This window comes from Lynx canadensis, chromosome D1 (assembly GCF_007474595.2).
Source record: "Lynx canadensis isolate LIC74 chromosome D1, mLynCan4.pri.v2, whole genome shotgun sequence".
NCBI classification, from domain to species: Eukaryota; Metazoa; Chordata; class Mammalia; order Carnivora; family Felidae; genus Lynx; species Lynx canadensis.
The window spans coordinates 39,877,992-39,893,693 of NC_044312.2; the positions used below are offsets into that span (position 1 = coordinate 39,877,992).

General features: G+C 37.1%; 1 protein-coding gene across 4 annotated transcripts in view; it reads right to left on the minus strand.

The window, feature by feature from the left end:
- CD1H11orf54 (chromosome D1 C11orf54 homolog) overlaps positions 1-15,702 on the minus strand; it is a 21,248-nt gene continuing 5,546 nt past the window's right edge. For all 4 annotated transcript variants that reach the window (XM_030332986.1, XM_030332985.1, XM_030332983.1 and 1 more), the window contains exons 3-9: positions 13,800-13,898; positions 10,582-10,655; positions 10,301-10,402; positions 9,168-9,344; positions 8,019-8,168; positions 1,479-1,595; positions 1-512 (exon numbers count right to left, since the gene is read on the minus strand). In XM_030332986.1, coding sequence (XP_030188846.1) covers positions 339-512; positions 1,479-1,595; positions 8,019-8,168; positions 9,168-9,344; positions 10,301-10,402; positions 10,582-10,655; positions 13,800-13,898 — 893 coding nt within the window. In that variant the 3' untranslated portion in view covers positions 1-338. The remainder of the gene's footprint in view (positions 513-1,478; positions 1,596-8,018; positions 8,169-9,167; positions 9,345-10,300; positions 10,403-10,581; positions 10,656-13,799; positions 13,899-15,702) is intronic.

Below are 15,702 nucleotides of genomic sequence, written 5' to 3' on the forward strand. Positions count from 1 at the left end.
TATTTTGAAAAATTTAATAATGTTATACAAATATAAGTTATTACCGGTAGATAGTAGGTATAATCACGTGATTCCTGATCGTGTTATATTTAAGGTATAAACATAAGACTGATTTTGCTGTGAATAAAGAGTAAAAAAATGAACATTTTCATTATGTATGTTGGTTCCCAATAATCTCTAAGATATATCAGATAATACAGAGTACAGAGGTCAACATACCTTTCAGTTAATGGCCAAAACAATGGGATTTAAGTCGTGAGATCATTTCTATTGGATTTTATATTAGTATCAATCAATGAGTTGATTACTTAACCTTAATTATGTCTTTTTCATTTGATTTAATCTCGCCCAATTGAATGGGTCTCTTTTGGTTGATCAATGCGATACAGAAACTCTGCAGGCAAGAAGTATCCAAGATATTCCACTGTGTCTGGGGTAGTGTCATAATGGTAGTGTCCACCTTCTCCATGATGACTGAAACAATGGGTGTGCTCCAATCGCAAATCAAACCCCTAGGACAACAGACAAGCTATCTGTCAGTATTTAAATTATCCTGGATAGGAATTGTTTAAGGGGGAGGGAGACCTTTTTATTTGTTATAATAGTTTTTATTTTATTTTTTAAGTAAGCAATATATATACTTAATTCAAAATTCAAAGAGTGAAAAAGGAAATATTCCATAAAGTGTGTCTTTCCATCTTCTGCCTTTACTACTTCCTTCCTTCCTTTCCTTGCAGGCACCCGGTGTAAGGAGTTTCTTATATATCCTTCCAGAAATATTAACTTTTGTAATTTTTACTCAAATTTTCACTCTGTACATACTGTGATGAGTATTGCTTTTCTTCATTTAAAAATATAGCTTGAGATCTTAGTATATTAGATCATAAAAGAGCTTCTGCTTTCTTTTACACCTACATGGCATTCCATTGTACACACATACCAATTCCACCAATTCTCAACTAACATTTAGATTATGTCCAATGCTGCTATTATAGTAATGCTATTATGAATAACCTTTTAACTAATAATTTTAAATACTTACACATATATTTAAGGATACATTCCTAGACACGTAACCGCTGGATCAAAAGTCAGTATTGTGGTAGCTACTTTCTCTGAATTGGTCTCTCTCATATCTTTTTCTAGTGTCTAGTGTTAGAATATAAGGAATGGTATGATGAGCAACAAATAAGGTGATAGGAGACCCGAATCATGGTCTTGATTCTACTATTTAATAACATGACTTTGGGTATCATGTAAAATACCTGTGCCTTGGTTTGCTCGAAGGTAAAATCTGCCCTGCCTAACTAACTCACAGGGGCGTTAGCCACCTGCTCCCTCATCTTTCAAGATAATTCTGGAGACTATCCTAGTTCTTAAATGACAACTCAGAAAGTGCCTAATTTTAAAAGAATATCCTAAAACCTAAGCATAATCACTGTATTATACTGCAATATAAAAGACAGACATAAACTTACTGGGTCTCTGGAGACAAAAACTGGCAGACAAACCAAAGGAGCTTTCATCTCATAAAAGTGCAACCATTTATTCACCTCCTCATCAGAGTTCAAAGGGCAGGAAGAAAATTCTGTGGGCTACAATAAAAGATCATTCTAAATATATAGAATATTATTGATAATTAAAATGTAAATTGTATCTAACTTCATTACATTAGAAATTTAAGCCTTCTTATACATTTGACTATTTTTAGAATCAAAACAAGTTATATACCATAGTTTTCAAAAGGATCACCAATCAAGTGTATAAGCTAAAATGCATGAATGAATAAATGAAAGAATAAGCCTACTATCTTTTTATTTTTCATAGCTTCTCAGTTTTCCTGGAAATATATCCTCGTCCTAATTTTAAATCTCATTACTGCTACCAGTACATTGAGGGGTGTGTGGGTGGGGAACAAGGCATTAGAAGTTGGTAGAAGCATCAAAACGAATAAAATAAACTTAATCAAGGAAGCAAAAACAAAACAAACAAAAACTTATACTACAAAGCACTGCTAAAAGAAATTTGGGAAGACTCCAAGGGGGCACTTGGGTGGCTCAATGGTTAAGCATCCAACTATGGCTCATGATCTCAAGGTTTGTGAGTTTGAGCCCTGCGTTGGGCTCTGTGCTGACAGCTCGGAGCCTGGAGCCTGCTTTGGATTCTGTGTCTCCCTCTCTCTCTGTCCCTCCCCTGCTGGCACTCTGTATCTCTATCTCTCTCTCTCTCAAAAATAAAGCATTTAAAAAAAAAAAAGGAAATTTAAAAAGACTCCAATAAATGGAGAAATATCCTGTGTTCATGAATCGAACAATATTGTTAAGATGTTAATATTACCAAAAGCAATCTAAAAATTTAATGCCACCCCTATTAAAATCCCAATAAAGGATTTTGCTGAAATAGAAGAATCCATCGTAAAACTCATGTGGAATCTCAAGGGACCCTGAAGAGCCAAACCAATCTTCGGGGAAAAGAGAAAAGTTGGAGGCCTAGCACTTCCTGATATCAAACTTAACTACAAGTAATCAAAACGGTGTAACATTGGCATAAAGGCAGACATACAAATCAGTCGAATAGCACAGAGATCCCAGAAATAAACCCTTGCATATATGGTCAAATAATTTTCAATAAGGGTGTCAAAACCATTCAATGGAAAATGGACTATCTTTTCAAAAAATGGTGCTGGGAAAACTGGATATTCATGTCCAAAGAGTGAAGTCGGTCCCTTAATTTATACATGTACAAAAAAAAGAACTCAAAATGGATCAAAGACCTAGCTGTAAGAGCTAAAATATAAAATTTAAGGGAAAAGTTTCAGAATGTGGGATTTTTCACCATAATTTCTTGCATATGACATAAAAACTACAGGCAACAAAAGGAATAATAAACAAGAGGGACTATATCAAATTACAAACGTCTGCACTGTAAAGGAAACAAGCCACAAAATGAAAAGGCAATCTATGGAATGGGAAAAAATATTTATCCAATAAGGGGTTAATATGCACAATATACAAGGAACTCCTACAACTCAATAGCAAAAAACAACCAACTTAAAAAATGGGCAAAGGAACTAAATTAGACATTCCTCCAAACAAGACATACAAATGGCCAGCAGGTATATGAAAAAGTGCTCAATATCATCAGGGAAGGGAAATTCAAGTCAAAACCATGAGATATCACCTCATTCCTGTGAGGATGGTTGCTATCAAAAAAGCAAGGGATAACAAGTGTTGACAAGGATATGGAGAAAAAGGGACACTTGTATGATGTTAGTAGGTATGTAAACCGGTGCAATCATTATGGAAAACAGTATGAAGGTTCCTCAAAAAATAGAACCATATGATCCAGTAATCCCACTTCTGGGTCTATCAATGGATGAATGGATAAAGAAATTGTTGTGTGTGTGTGTGTGTGTATGTATATATATATATATATATATATATATATATATATATATATATATAAAAATGTGTGATTTGATTATATATATGTGTGTGTAAATATGTAAAATTATGACATATGTATACACACACATATACAAGGAATGTTATCCAGGCTTAGGAAGGAAGGAAATCCTGCAATTTGTAACAACATGGATGAACTTGGAGGACATTATGCTAAAATGAAATAGGCCACACACAAATATTGCATGGTATCACTTACTGGAATCTAAAGAGTCCAATTTAGAGAAACAGACACATAAAGTGGTGGTTGCCAGGAGCTGGGGAATGGGGAAAATGAGGTGAAGGTCAAAGGGTACAAACATTTTTCAGTTACAAGATGGGTAAGTTTTAGAGATATAATGCACCTTATGGTTAACTAGAGGCATACCTTGGAGATGTTGTGGGTTTAGTTCCAGACCACTGCAATAAAATAGGGGCAAGTCAAATGAATTTTTTAGTTTCCCGTTGCATGTAAAAGTGATGTTTGCATTATACTGTGGTCTATCAAGTATGCATATATCTTAAAAAGTGTACATACCTAAATTTAAAAATACTTTATTGCCAAAAAACGCTGACAATCATTTGAGCTTTCAGCAAGTCATAAACTAGTTTTTTCAAGGCATAAACTTTTTGCTGGTGGCAGGTCTTGCCTCAGTGTTGATGGCTCAGGGTTGAGTGATCAGGGTGCTACAGTGGTGAACAGTGCTGTTCTGTAGCATTTTACCCACAGAACTTTCAAAATTGGAGTCAATCCTCTCAAACCCTCCAGCTGCTTCAGCAACTTAGTTCATGTAATGTTCTAAATCCCTTGTTGTCATTTCAACAATCTTCACGGCATCTTCACCAGCAGATTCCATCTCAAGAAGCCACTTTTTTTGTTCATCCCTAAGAAGCAACTCCTCATCTGTTCAAGTTTGATCATGAGATTGCAGTAATTTAGCCCCACCTTCAGGCTCCACTTCTAGTTCTCTTGTTGTTTCTACCACTTCTGCAGTTACTTCCTCCACTTACGTCTTGAACCCCTCGAAGTCATCTATGGGAATTGTAATCAACTTCTTCCAAACTCCTATTTATGCTGACATTTTGACTTCTTTTCATGAATCACAAATGTTCTTAATAGCATCTAGGGGGCGCCTGGGTGGCGCAGTCGGTTAAGCGTCCGACTTCAGCCAGGTCACGATTTCGCGGTCCGTGAGTTCGAGCCCCGCGTCGGGCTCTGGGCTGATGGCTCAGAGCCTGGAGCCTGTTTCCGATTCTGTGTCTCCCTCTCTCTCTGCCCCTCCCCCGTTCATGCTCTGTCTCTCTCTGTCTCAAAAATAAATAAACGTTAAAAAAAAAAAAAAATTAAAAAAAAAAAAAATAGCATCTAGAATGGTGAATCCTTTCTAGGTTTTCAACTGACTTTTCCCTGAGCTGCCATATGTCTATGGAAGCTATAATCTTATGAAATGTATTGTTTTTAATTTTTTAATTTCTACTTATTTCTAAGAGAGAGACAGAGTGCCTGCAGGGGAGAGACAGAGAGAGAGGAAGACACAGAATCCGAAGCAGGCTCCAGGCTCCGAGCTGTCAGCACAGAGCATGACATGGGGCTTGAACACACGAACCATGAGATCATGACCTGAGCCAAAGTCAGATGGTTAAGCGACTGAGCCACTCAGGCGCCCCTGAAATGTATTTCTCATATAATAAAACTTGAAAGCTGAAATTACTCCTTGATCCATGGGTTGCAGAATGGACGCGATGTTAGCAGGCATGAAAGCATGAATCTCATTGTACATCTCCATCAGACCTCTTGGGTGACCAGGTGCATTGTCAACGAGCAGTAATATTTTGCAAGGAATATGTTTTTCTGAGCAGTTGGTGTCAAAAGCATGCTAAAAATATTCAGTAACCCATTTTGTAAACGGATGTGCTATCGTCTGGGCTCTGCTGTTCCATTGATAGAGCACAGGCAGAGTAGATTTAGCATAATTCATAAGGACCCTAGGATTTTCAGGATGGTAAATGAGCACTGGCTTCAACTTAAAGCCACCAGCTGCATTAGCCCTTAACAGAAGAGTCAGCCTGTCCTTTGCAGCTTTGAAGCAAAGCATTGACTTCTCTATAGGTATGAAAGTCCTAGACGGTATCTTCTTCCAATAGAAGGCTGTTTTGTCTACCTTGAAAATCTGTTGTTTCGTGTAGCCACCTTCATTAATTACCTTAGCTAGATCTCTAGAGGATAACTTGCTGCAGCTTCTACATCAGCATTTGCTGCTTCACCTTGCATTGCTATGTTATGGAGATGGCTTCTTTTCTTAAACCTCATGAACCAACCTCTGCTAGTTTCGAACTTTTCTTCTGCAGCTCCCTCACCCGTTTCGGCCTTCATAGAATTGAAGAAGGGCTTTGCTCTGGATTAGGCTTTGGCTTAAGGGAATGTTAGGGCTTGTCTGATCTTCCATCCAGACCACTAAAACTTTCTCCATATCAGCAATAAGGCTATTTTTGCTTTCTTACCATTTGTGGATTCACTGGAGTAACACTTCTAATTTTCCATCAAGGACTCTTCCTCTACGTTCACACCTTGGCTGTTTGGATGGGAGGTCCAGCTTTTGGTCTTCCTTGGCTTTTGACATGCCTGCCTCACTAAGCTTAATCATGTCTAGCTTTTAATTTAAAGTGAGAGATGTGTGATTCTTCCTTTCACTTGAACACTGAGAGGCCACTGTAGGGTTAGTAACTGGCCTAAATTTAATATTGTTGTGTCTCAGGGAATAGGGAGCCCAGACACAGGGCTGGTTGGTGGAAAAGTCAAAACAGACCAACATTTATTAAGGTGACCATCTTACATGGGTGCCGTTTGTAGCACCCCAAAGCAAGTTCAATCATTACTTCAAAGATCACTGATGACGGACTGCCGTAACAAACATAATAAGAACAATGAAAAAGTTTGCAATATTGCGAGAATTACCGAAATGCGACACAGAGAGGGGAAGTGAGCAAATGCTGTTGGAAATTTGGTGCCAAAAGACTTGCTTGATGCAGTGCTGCCACAAACTAATGTATGAAAAATGCAGTATTTGCGAATGCGATAATGTGAAACACAATAAAATGAGATATGCCCATAGTTAATAATAAAGTATTGTGTACTCGAGTTTTAAAAATGCCTGTAATTATTTGGTATTTGCAATTAGATTTATCTACAATTCTGTTTTTAACAATTTGGAAAATTAAGTAGTTTCGTAAATGTTGTGTCTTTGCAAAATCAGCTGACTTGCCACTTAAAATTATCAGGATAAAAAACATTAAAGCCAAACATTTTTGATGAGTTTAGTGACAGAATGAAAAGGAAATTAAGTTGTAATTACTTTTACACTTGATTCATTCTTGCACCCACAAAACATTATTTTAAAACCTCGGGGTGCCTGTGTGGCTCAGTTGGTTAAGCGTCTGACTTCAGCTCGGGTCATAATCTCATTGTGTGTGGGTTCGAGCCCCACATTGGGCCCTGTGCTGACAGCTCAGAGCCTGGGGCCTGCTTCAGATTCTGTGTCTCCCTCTCTCTCTGCCCCTCCCCCACTCATGCACATGTGCACGCGCGCGCTCTCTCTCTCTCTCTCAAGAATAAACATTAAGGGGCGCCTGGGTGGCGCAGTCGGTTAAGCGTCCGACTTCAGCCAGGTCACGATCTTGCGGTCTGTGAGTTCGAGCCCCGCGTCAGGCTCTGGGCTGATGGCTCGGAGCCTGGAGCCTGTTTCCGATGCTGTGTCTCCCTCTCTCTCTGCCCCTCCCCCGTTCATGCTCTGTTTCTCTCTGTCCCAAAAAAAAAATAAATAAAAAACGTTGAAAAAAAAAAAATTTAAAAAAAAGAATAAACATTAAAAAAAATAAAAATTAAAAAAAAAATGCCCTGGGTCTTGCTTCATACGGTATTCCATCCTTATTGTCTTATAAACTTATATAATTAGCCCATAAGATTATAATTTTCATAATGACTCCTTTCCCCAAAACCACAACCATCTAGATAGCAAAGTCAACATATGCAGTTTGGGATTCTGGCAATAAAAATGATAATCCAAAAAAAATTGATAATCTATTTCTAAGGCTTATACTCATATCTATCTACATCTTAAAAACACAAAGTTCCAATGTATTAACATAAAGAAAGGACTCTGGTTAGACATTATCTTACAGTATGATTTACAGTATTGTTTGTCATTTAAGTTTTAAAGTAATACATGGGGCACCTGGGTGGCTCAGTCAGGTAAGCGTCCAACTGTTGATTTCCACTCAGGTCATAATTTCACGGTTTGCGAGATCGAGCCCTGTGTCGGGCTCTGCACTGAGCGTGCAGCTGGCTTGGGATTCTCAATTCTCCCTCTCTCTCTCTGCCCCTCCCCTGCTCTCTCTTTCTCTCAAAATAAAATAAACTTAAAGGATTAAATAAATAAATAAGTAAAATTAATACAATCATAGTAAAAGCATTCAGGGTGTTTTAAGGGTAGAATTCTCAATGTATATTAAAAAATCTCAAGATCTTAAGTATGTGCACATACATACCCATATACACATGTACACAAAGACTCTTACCATTATGTGAGTCTTCACTTTTCCCTTCTGAATTACGAAAGTACCTCCCATCCCTACAGGCTTATCTCCATAATGTTTTTCAAGAGTCTGTCTCATACAAGTCACAAAGTTAAGTTTTCCAGTTCTTCTTTTGGCTTTCACCTCAATGACCTAGAGAGGACATAAATATGCATTCCATTGCTCTAAGTTGCAAAATTTTATGTGAATAACTATCAAAATGAAACATATAATCTAATGCCATGAAGCAGTCACTTGTTTGCTTGGAGCACACACATAGGAGTTGAGCGAGATGTCTCAATCCTGTCTTGATCAACAATACATAGTGTGCGTGTGCGTGTGTGTGTGTGTGTGTGTGTGTGTGTCTGTGTATGATGAGTTATCATTTACTCTAATAAGTCTTATTCATGTTTTCTTGGACAGAGAGAGTTATAGCGAAGTCTTCTACTGAGCTCTAGAGATTCTTATCATTTATATGTCAAGGTGGCAAAAGGTTGAGAATTCCTGGCTCAAAGGGGTTAACCTCTGGTAAGTCAGAAGGGAGGAGAAAGTGATTACATCTTTTCCTTTCCCTTAAAATTCTGGACTTGTGTTACCTCCACTTAATTAGGTCTTTTTACTTCACTACCTGGCTTCTCAAAGTAGCCGAAGTAGCTCCCTGTATTTAAAAATCTGAGAGTTCTCACAACTGCTAACATTGAAATGATCTTTTCGTGTTCTAACAGGAAGTAAAGACGAGGTGAGGCATTAGTTTTTTTTACCTCTTTCTTGATGTAATATTTTGCTACCACAATTTCTGTCTAGCTCAACCAACATCTGATCAATCAGCAATGAACAAATTACCTACATAGCAACTGCAGGTAGGTAGTATCTATCTATTTCAGCTGCGTGGTTCATCTATTTGACTCACTCCACACAAGAATAGCATTACCTTTTATTACTCAGAAAACAAGGTATTGCTTACTAAGTATTCTTCACCTCAGTTTTAAATAAGACTTTCACCTTACTTGTAGTACTCTCTGAATCTGTAATAAAATTTGGCTCAGCTGGTTTTGACTTTTAAGAAAACCGTACTTGTGGCAGTTAAAGTTCAAATTTTTAGCTATCTGAGAACTTCTGGAGAATACTGTGTCTTTGTGAACAAAAAATCACCTTTCCAGGTTGGCCCTCACTGGCAAAAAGATTAGCCAGTAATGCACACCCAAAATCATGATATTTCTCACTGTATTTCTCGAGCAGGCACCCTCCATCTGCAGGGTTAACATGGGCAAAGTAACTTCCATTTACTGGAGATTTGTGTTCACTTTCTGTTTGAATAATTGGCATAAACTGAAAAGAAATGTAAATAAGAAAAGTAAATTAGTCAATCCTGGCATCAATATCCGAAGAGAATATCTTGAGGATCCTTGACTTAAGATATTTTATTTCAGGACCCATTAAGAAAACATGAAGTATGAAATATTTAATTTTAGATTCAAAATGTTGAAGATTTACAAACATCAAAAAGTTGAAAAAACATTTTATAAAACGTCTAGTATTTCTTACAGTGTTTCAAAAACCTTGTAAACTGGGCTTTAAATTTTAGACTTTTTTTCTATCTTGAACACTAGGTAAATTATATTACTCTTTCTACAAAAGAACCTTGTATGACTATCGAGTAATGGTCACATCTGAAGAGATGAGGGAATGGGCAGACTTAAGAGGTCTTTTACTTTTCTGGTCCAGAGATGGGAAGAGACCGTGGTGTTTTTATGTTGTAAATATACTAACACACACAGGAATCGATAGTATCTTTTGTAAATAATCATTATACCACTGGGGTAGGTCCTTGCTATTTAGTCTGAAAGAGGGAATTGATGAGATCATTAAATATTCCATTCATCTTCTCATCAAAAGCTGCTTTCATATCAAACGGAAAGATTTACAGTGAAGGCAGAAATTCTCTGATGGATAAAGGATTGAAATCTTGCACAATCCAGGGACCTCAGCAGACCACATTAGGATGTTAGACTCATCTAACACGGAGTGCATACCCTAGAAAATCTGAAATTAGGGGCTGGTGCTCCATTATAGTGGAACATAGGCTATAGTCCAAATCGGTACCAAACGATATCAAATCTATAAAGAAAGAGGATACCAATTCATTCAGAAAGCAGACTTTCGGGTAGGGCAATAAAAGAAAAATAGGTAGACTAAACGTCAAAGCAATAAAATAAAATAATAAAATAATAAAACAATTTAAAAAAAATAATAAAATAAAGTAAAATCATTATATGTATGCTGACCTCACAGTTGAACCCAACAGTCTGAAATGGGCCTGCTCCTGCTCCGAGAATAAAAGCTCCAGGAAGCTTAATGTCTTTTGCAATCTTATTTACATCATAAACCTATACAAGAAGAAAAAATATTATTTAAATCACAACTTATACAAATCTGTACTTTTTTTCACTGAGTCCATTAATACTTCCATGCCACATTGGTCAATGGGTCTTCTAATAACAAAAAGAGGAATCAACTCAACCTCTAATAATCTTCATGTGAATGTGAAGAGTAAAAGTACACTTACTTTTTCTTTATTTGTAAGAGGCAATAAGTAAGGCACACCTCCTACTTCTGCAATTCTAGTTTTCCCACAGATGCCTAAAAAAAAAAAGTAACTTTAAAAATAGGCAAACCTCTAACTTAAGTGTAAAATGCCAAAAGGCACTAACTTATTTATTATTTAAAGGGTACCTAACTCTTCCATTCTTATAGTTTTACAAATAGTAGGGATTGAAAGACAGAAATAGCTATGATCCCTATCCTATTCTAACTACTTATATATCTAATACTGTCATTATCAAGCATAAAGGCAATGGAAAGTTGATAATAGAGCAAGGGCTAGAATTGAAGCCGAAGTTCAGATAGGATGAGAATTCTACAATTAGTCTGTAATGACCTATTCCTTTAAAAATCTGTGCTTTGGGGGCACCTGGGTGGCTCAGTCGGTTAAGCATCTGACTTTGGCTCAGGTCATGATCTCACTGCTGGTGGGATTGAGCCCTGCGTCGGGCTCTGTGCTGACAGCTTGTGGCTCAGAGTCTGGAGCCTGCTTCGGATTCTGTCTCCCTCTCTCTGCCCTTCCCCCTCTTGTGCTCTGTCTCTGTCTCTCTCTCAAATATAAATAAACATTAAAAAAAATGAAAAAAAAATCTGTGCTTTTGGTAGAGGGGGAGTTGACTAAAATTGTACTTTAGTATAACATATTTTGCTCCAGGAGAATATTAGTTCTTTAAGAAATCCATATTGGGTGGGTCACCTGGGTGGCTCAGTCCCCCGCTCATGCTCTGTCTCTCTCTCTGGGTCAAAAATAAATAAACATTAAAAAAAATTTTAAACAAATCCATATTGGGAGATCCTCTTGTCAAAGTTGTTTATTCCCAAGGTTGTTTATAGAAATGCAAGTAATTAGAGATAACTTCAGACGTTGGGAACTTTCTACTCACACTTTTTTTTTTCTTTACTGACACTTTTAATTAACATCACAGGTACAGCTAGACACAACTTGGGAAAGGCACCTTCTTTTTTTTTAATGTAAAGTAGAAAATAATTACTTTTTGTTTGAAAAAAAGCAGTCTTGTCAGTTTTATACTAACAATATCCCAAAATAAAGTATACACATATGTCGCTATTTCTTTAGCTATGCAGAAGGAAGATGTACAGGATTTTTATACATCCCATTTATAATTAGGGATTTTAGAAATTTCTTCCATGGGATCAGCAGAAATTACTCATGGATAAGAGTCTTTCTCATAAGTGATAGTAATACTGAAATTTAAAGAAACCATTAGAGGACTATTTTACTAGTCCTGGGAAAAGACAAATAATGTGCTAAAAATGGGGACTGTAGAGATGGAGAAGAGTAGATTAAGAAAGAGGACAAGGGAGAATAGACAACTATGGTGAAGGATTGAGCTAAATTTTAGACATGCTGACCTCAAGTTGTCCTTAGCATATACAGGTGGAGATGTCCTGTGGACAGCTGGAATTACTCATCTATAGCCAAGAAAAAGACAGACCTACCTAGGTGAGATGTGCAGATTTCAAGTTCTTGTATCCACACAGCAATTTAAAATCACAGGAGTAAATGGAAAAATGCAGAGAGACTGTACAGAATAAGAAGAGGTTGAGGAAAGAATTCCAGAAAATGTCAGGATTTAAGAGCCTGCCAGAAAGAGAAAGGAGCTAGGAAAAATGAGGAAGAAAGAACATCATGGAAGTCGGAAAGGTACCAAGGAAGAGAAGGCAAAAGAATCAAGGAAAAAGGAGAGAGAACTAAGGGGAGACAGAATGTCAGGCAGCCATGGCCGAATACTATGAAATATGTGAGAAACCAAATAATACCAGTAAACATATCAAAGTCATTGGTGACTTCAGTCAGACCAGGTAGAAAGTACCTAACACTTGTAAAAGATACGATACATGTAAACGTACATATCTAGCTTCCTTAGTGTTGCAATTTAAAGGCTTACAAGTTATCATCTAGAAACCTCTTTGGATGACAGAATTAAGATGAATCATTTTTCCTTTTCCTTGTACTCTTCTGTGTTTTCTGATTTTTTAATTTTACTTCCATTGACTACTTATTTAGTGGGGAGAATATATTACCTCTGGTACACAAAACTTCCAGAATTTACAAGTATACTTAATGCTTGTTTGTTTGTTTATTTATTTATTTTGAGACACAGAGAGAGACTGCATGAGTGGGAGAGGGCAGAGGGGGGGGGGGGACCCAGAATATGAAATATGAAGCAGGCTCCAGGCTCTGAGCTGTCAGCACAGAGCCCGACGTGGGGCTCGAACTCACGAGCCGTGAGATCATGTAGAATTTACAAGAATACTTAAAATCAGAGACTGTTTAAGCTGGAAAGACCCAGAAAGAAAATGAAAGCCAAATCTCTCCATTTTAATATATCTGAAGCCCAAATATATTATTTGGCTTCCTTAGGGTAATGAAATCTGTGCGTGGCAGAGAAAGAAGAAGAGTCTAGAACTTCTGTGTAAAATTACGTTTTAACAAAAAATTATAATTATGTCAGTAACATAATCAAAGAGGAAGTGTGAGTGTTTATCTCCAAATTCCTCATCACAATAGGATATAATGGGAGAAGGTCAGACTTTCAGAACAGATAGACTTGGATTTGAATCCTGATTATGATTACTGTTGATCTTGCCTAGCCTCTCTGAGCTTCAGTCTTCTCATTCCTAGACTGGGGCGAGCACTTACTTTGCAGGGTTATTGTCAAAATTAAGTCACCAAATATAGGTGTTTATCTATCATACAAATTATATTTATTCAACCAATATTTTTTCCCTTCCTTCTTACTTTAAACATCGGCTGGATGTTTGGCAAATAAGAATTTAACAGATGACTCAAATACAAGGCTTTCAAGATTCCTTCTGGTCTTGAATAAATAAATATAAACAGCGAAATTTACATTTCCTTAACAGTCGCTCCAACAGTTAAAAAACAAAACTCTCATGTGATATCAAGGATTCTAGCCTACTGAATATCGATGATAGAACCTGTGAAAATAACATAAGTGCATAAAACAGCATTTTCCCACAAAGGAATAAAACAAAATTTGCTCCATTTAAGAAAACTGCACAGAAATTCAGCACAATTTAGTCTAAAATTTGGGACAATATCCTTTATTTGTAGGTAATTTAAGACAATCCTTCATAATAATTTTAGTTTCAGAAGAAGATGGGGACTGAAAAAAGTGAATTGCAAAAACTGTTTACCTTTTACAGGAAAGGTAAATGGCTCCTTAGTCAAATCAGGGCAATCGACCACAGACACCTGGACATCAGCAAAGTTATCTTTGAGGCCCTTCTGCAGAACTGACAGAAAAGGAAAAGGGTTAACATCAGGTAAAAATTTGCCACCATATATCAAACCTTCCCTTAACATTTTGGGTATCACGCTCTCAGTCTAAATTTGTATAATTAAAAGGCGGGGGAGGGAGAGGGCAAGGGGAGGGGCCTGGTTCAGTTGGTAGAGCAAGGGACTCTTCATCTTGGGGTCATGAGTTCAAGTCCCATGTTGGGCAGGGCTTACTTTAATTTAAAAAAAAGAGAGAGAGAGAGGGAGGAGTGCTTGGGTGGCTCAGTTGGCTAAGCGTCCGACTTGGGCTCAAGTCATGATTTCACGGTTCTTGGGTTTGAGCCCCACATTGGGCTCTGTGCTGACAGCTTGGAGCCTGGAGCCTGCTTCGGATTCTGTGTCTCCCTCTCTCTTTGCCCTTCCCCCACTTGCATTTTTTCTCTCTCTCTCAAAAATAAATAAGCATTAAAAAAAAGAGGGAAATGGTCTTACTAATGAATATAACTAGACATTAGGCACACAATCACAAGGTCTTATTAATTAATATAATTAGACACCAACACACAATCACAAGACAGAATTAAACACAAATAATCCCCATCAAAATCACTATAGATCTGTAGAGATTTAAATACTGCATTAAGGTGAGGACTACTTTTCTTTTGCAGACAGAATTCCAAAGACCTATTGAAATGTCTATATTTAAATTGTTAGTAAGCAATTACATGTAACAACTTCATGGACACTTGAAGAGAAAACGTTGAGCAAAAGGACTAACACACAAAAGACTTTATAGGACTTCACTTACACATACTTCAAAATCGGGCAACTCATCTAAGGTGACAGAAGTCAGAACGGTGGTTACCTCTTTGGGTAGAGATAGTGACTGGCTAAATACCTGAAGGAGTCTTCTGGAATGCCGAAGTATTTTATATCTCAGTCTGGGTGGTAGTGACATGAGTGTAAGCATGCTAAAATTCATCAAGATGTACACTTAAGATTAGTGCACTTTACCGCAGACGTATTGTAACTCAATACAAAAAGGGAAAAAAGAAACATATTTCAAACTTATAATGCTAGGAGCAATGTACTTCTAAGGATGGAAAGTTTCCATAAAAATTTCTCTGATAGTGTCAGCCATTAGTTTAAGTTTTGTAGAATCAACCTCTCCAAAACATGAAGTCATCCTAAATCTAGCCACATAGACATTCCATACCAGATCTTTTATCCATATGAAAACAGAAACCAAATTGCCTGGAAAATTCCCCTAGCTAAACTAATGACACCAGACTTATCAATATGGAAATTATAATATTTCAGCATGTGGAAATACCGTTAAATCTATTTTTTACCGATTTCAAAGAGACCAAATTCTTGCTGTAGGACTTTATGTAAAATTGAAAATCAATTGCAAGCCAAAAAACTTAGATTCCAATCTATTTTGTACTGAAAATATCCTGTACATATAGAAAGAACATATAGAAACACAGACACACAAGCGAAGATAGATGTAGAAAGGCCCTCAAAGAAAAGATTCCTAGCTGTCCTCTCATAACAGGGAAGACAGAAAGACTGACAGAAAGAAAATACAGGCAAAGAATACTAGTCATACAGATGATTTGTTAGCCGCCATCCCACTGAGGAAAAACTAGGAAGGTCAAAAGAAGAGAGTCATAACCAAGCAAAACCTGAGTACGCTTTTTGACTTAAACCTCAATCAGGAAGACAGATGAACTGTCAGGATGGGTGCACTTTGAAAAGTAAGGGTAGGTTTTATACTCGCCGTCAGAATACAAGCTAGAGGCCATCAATCAAATGTTA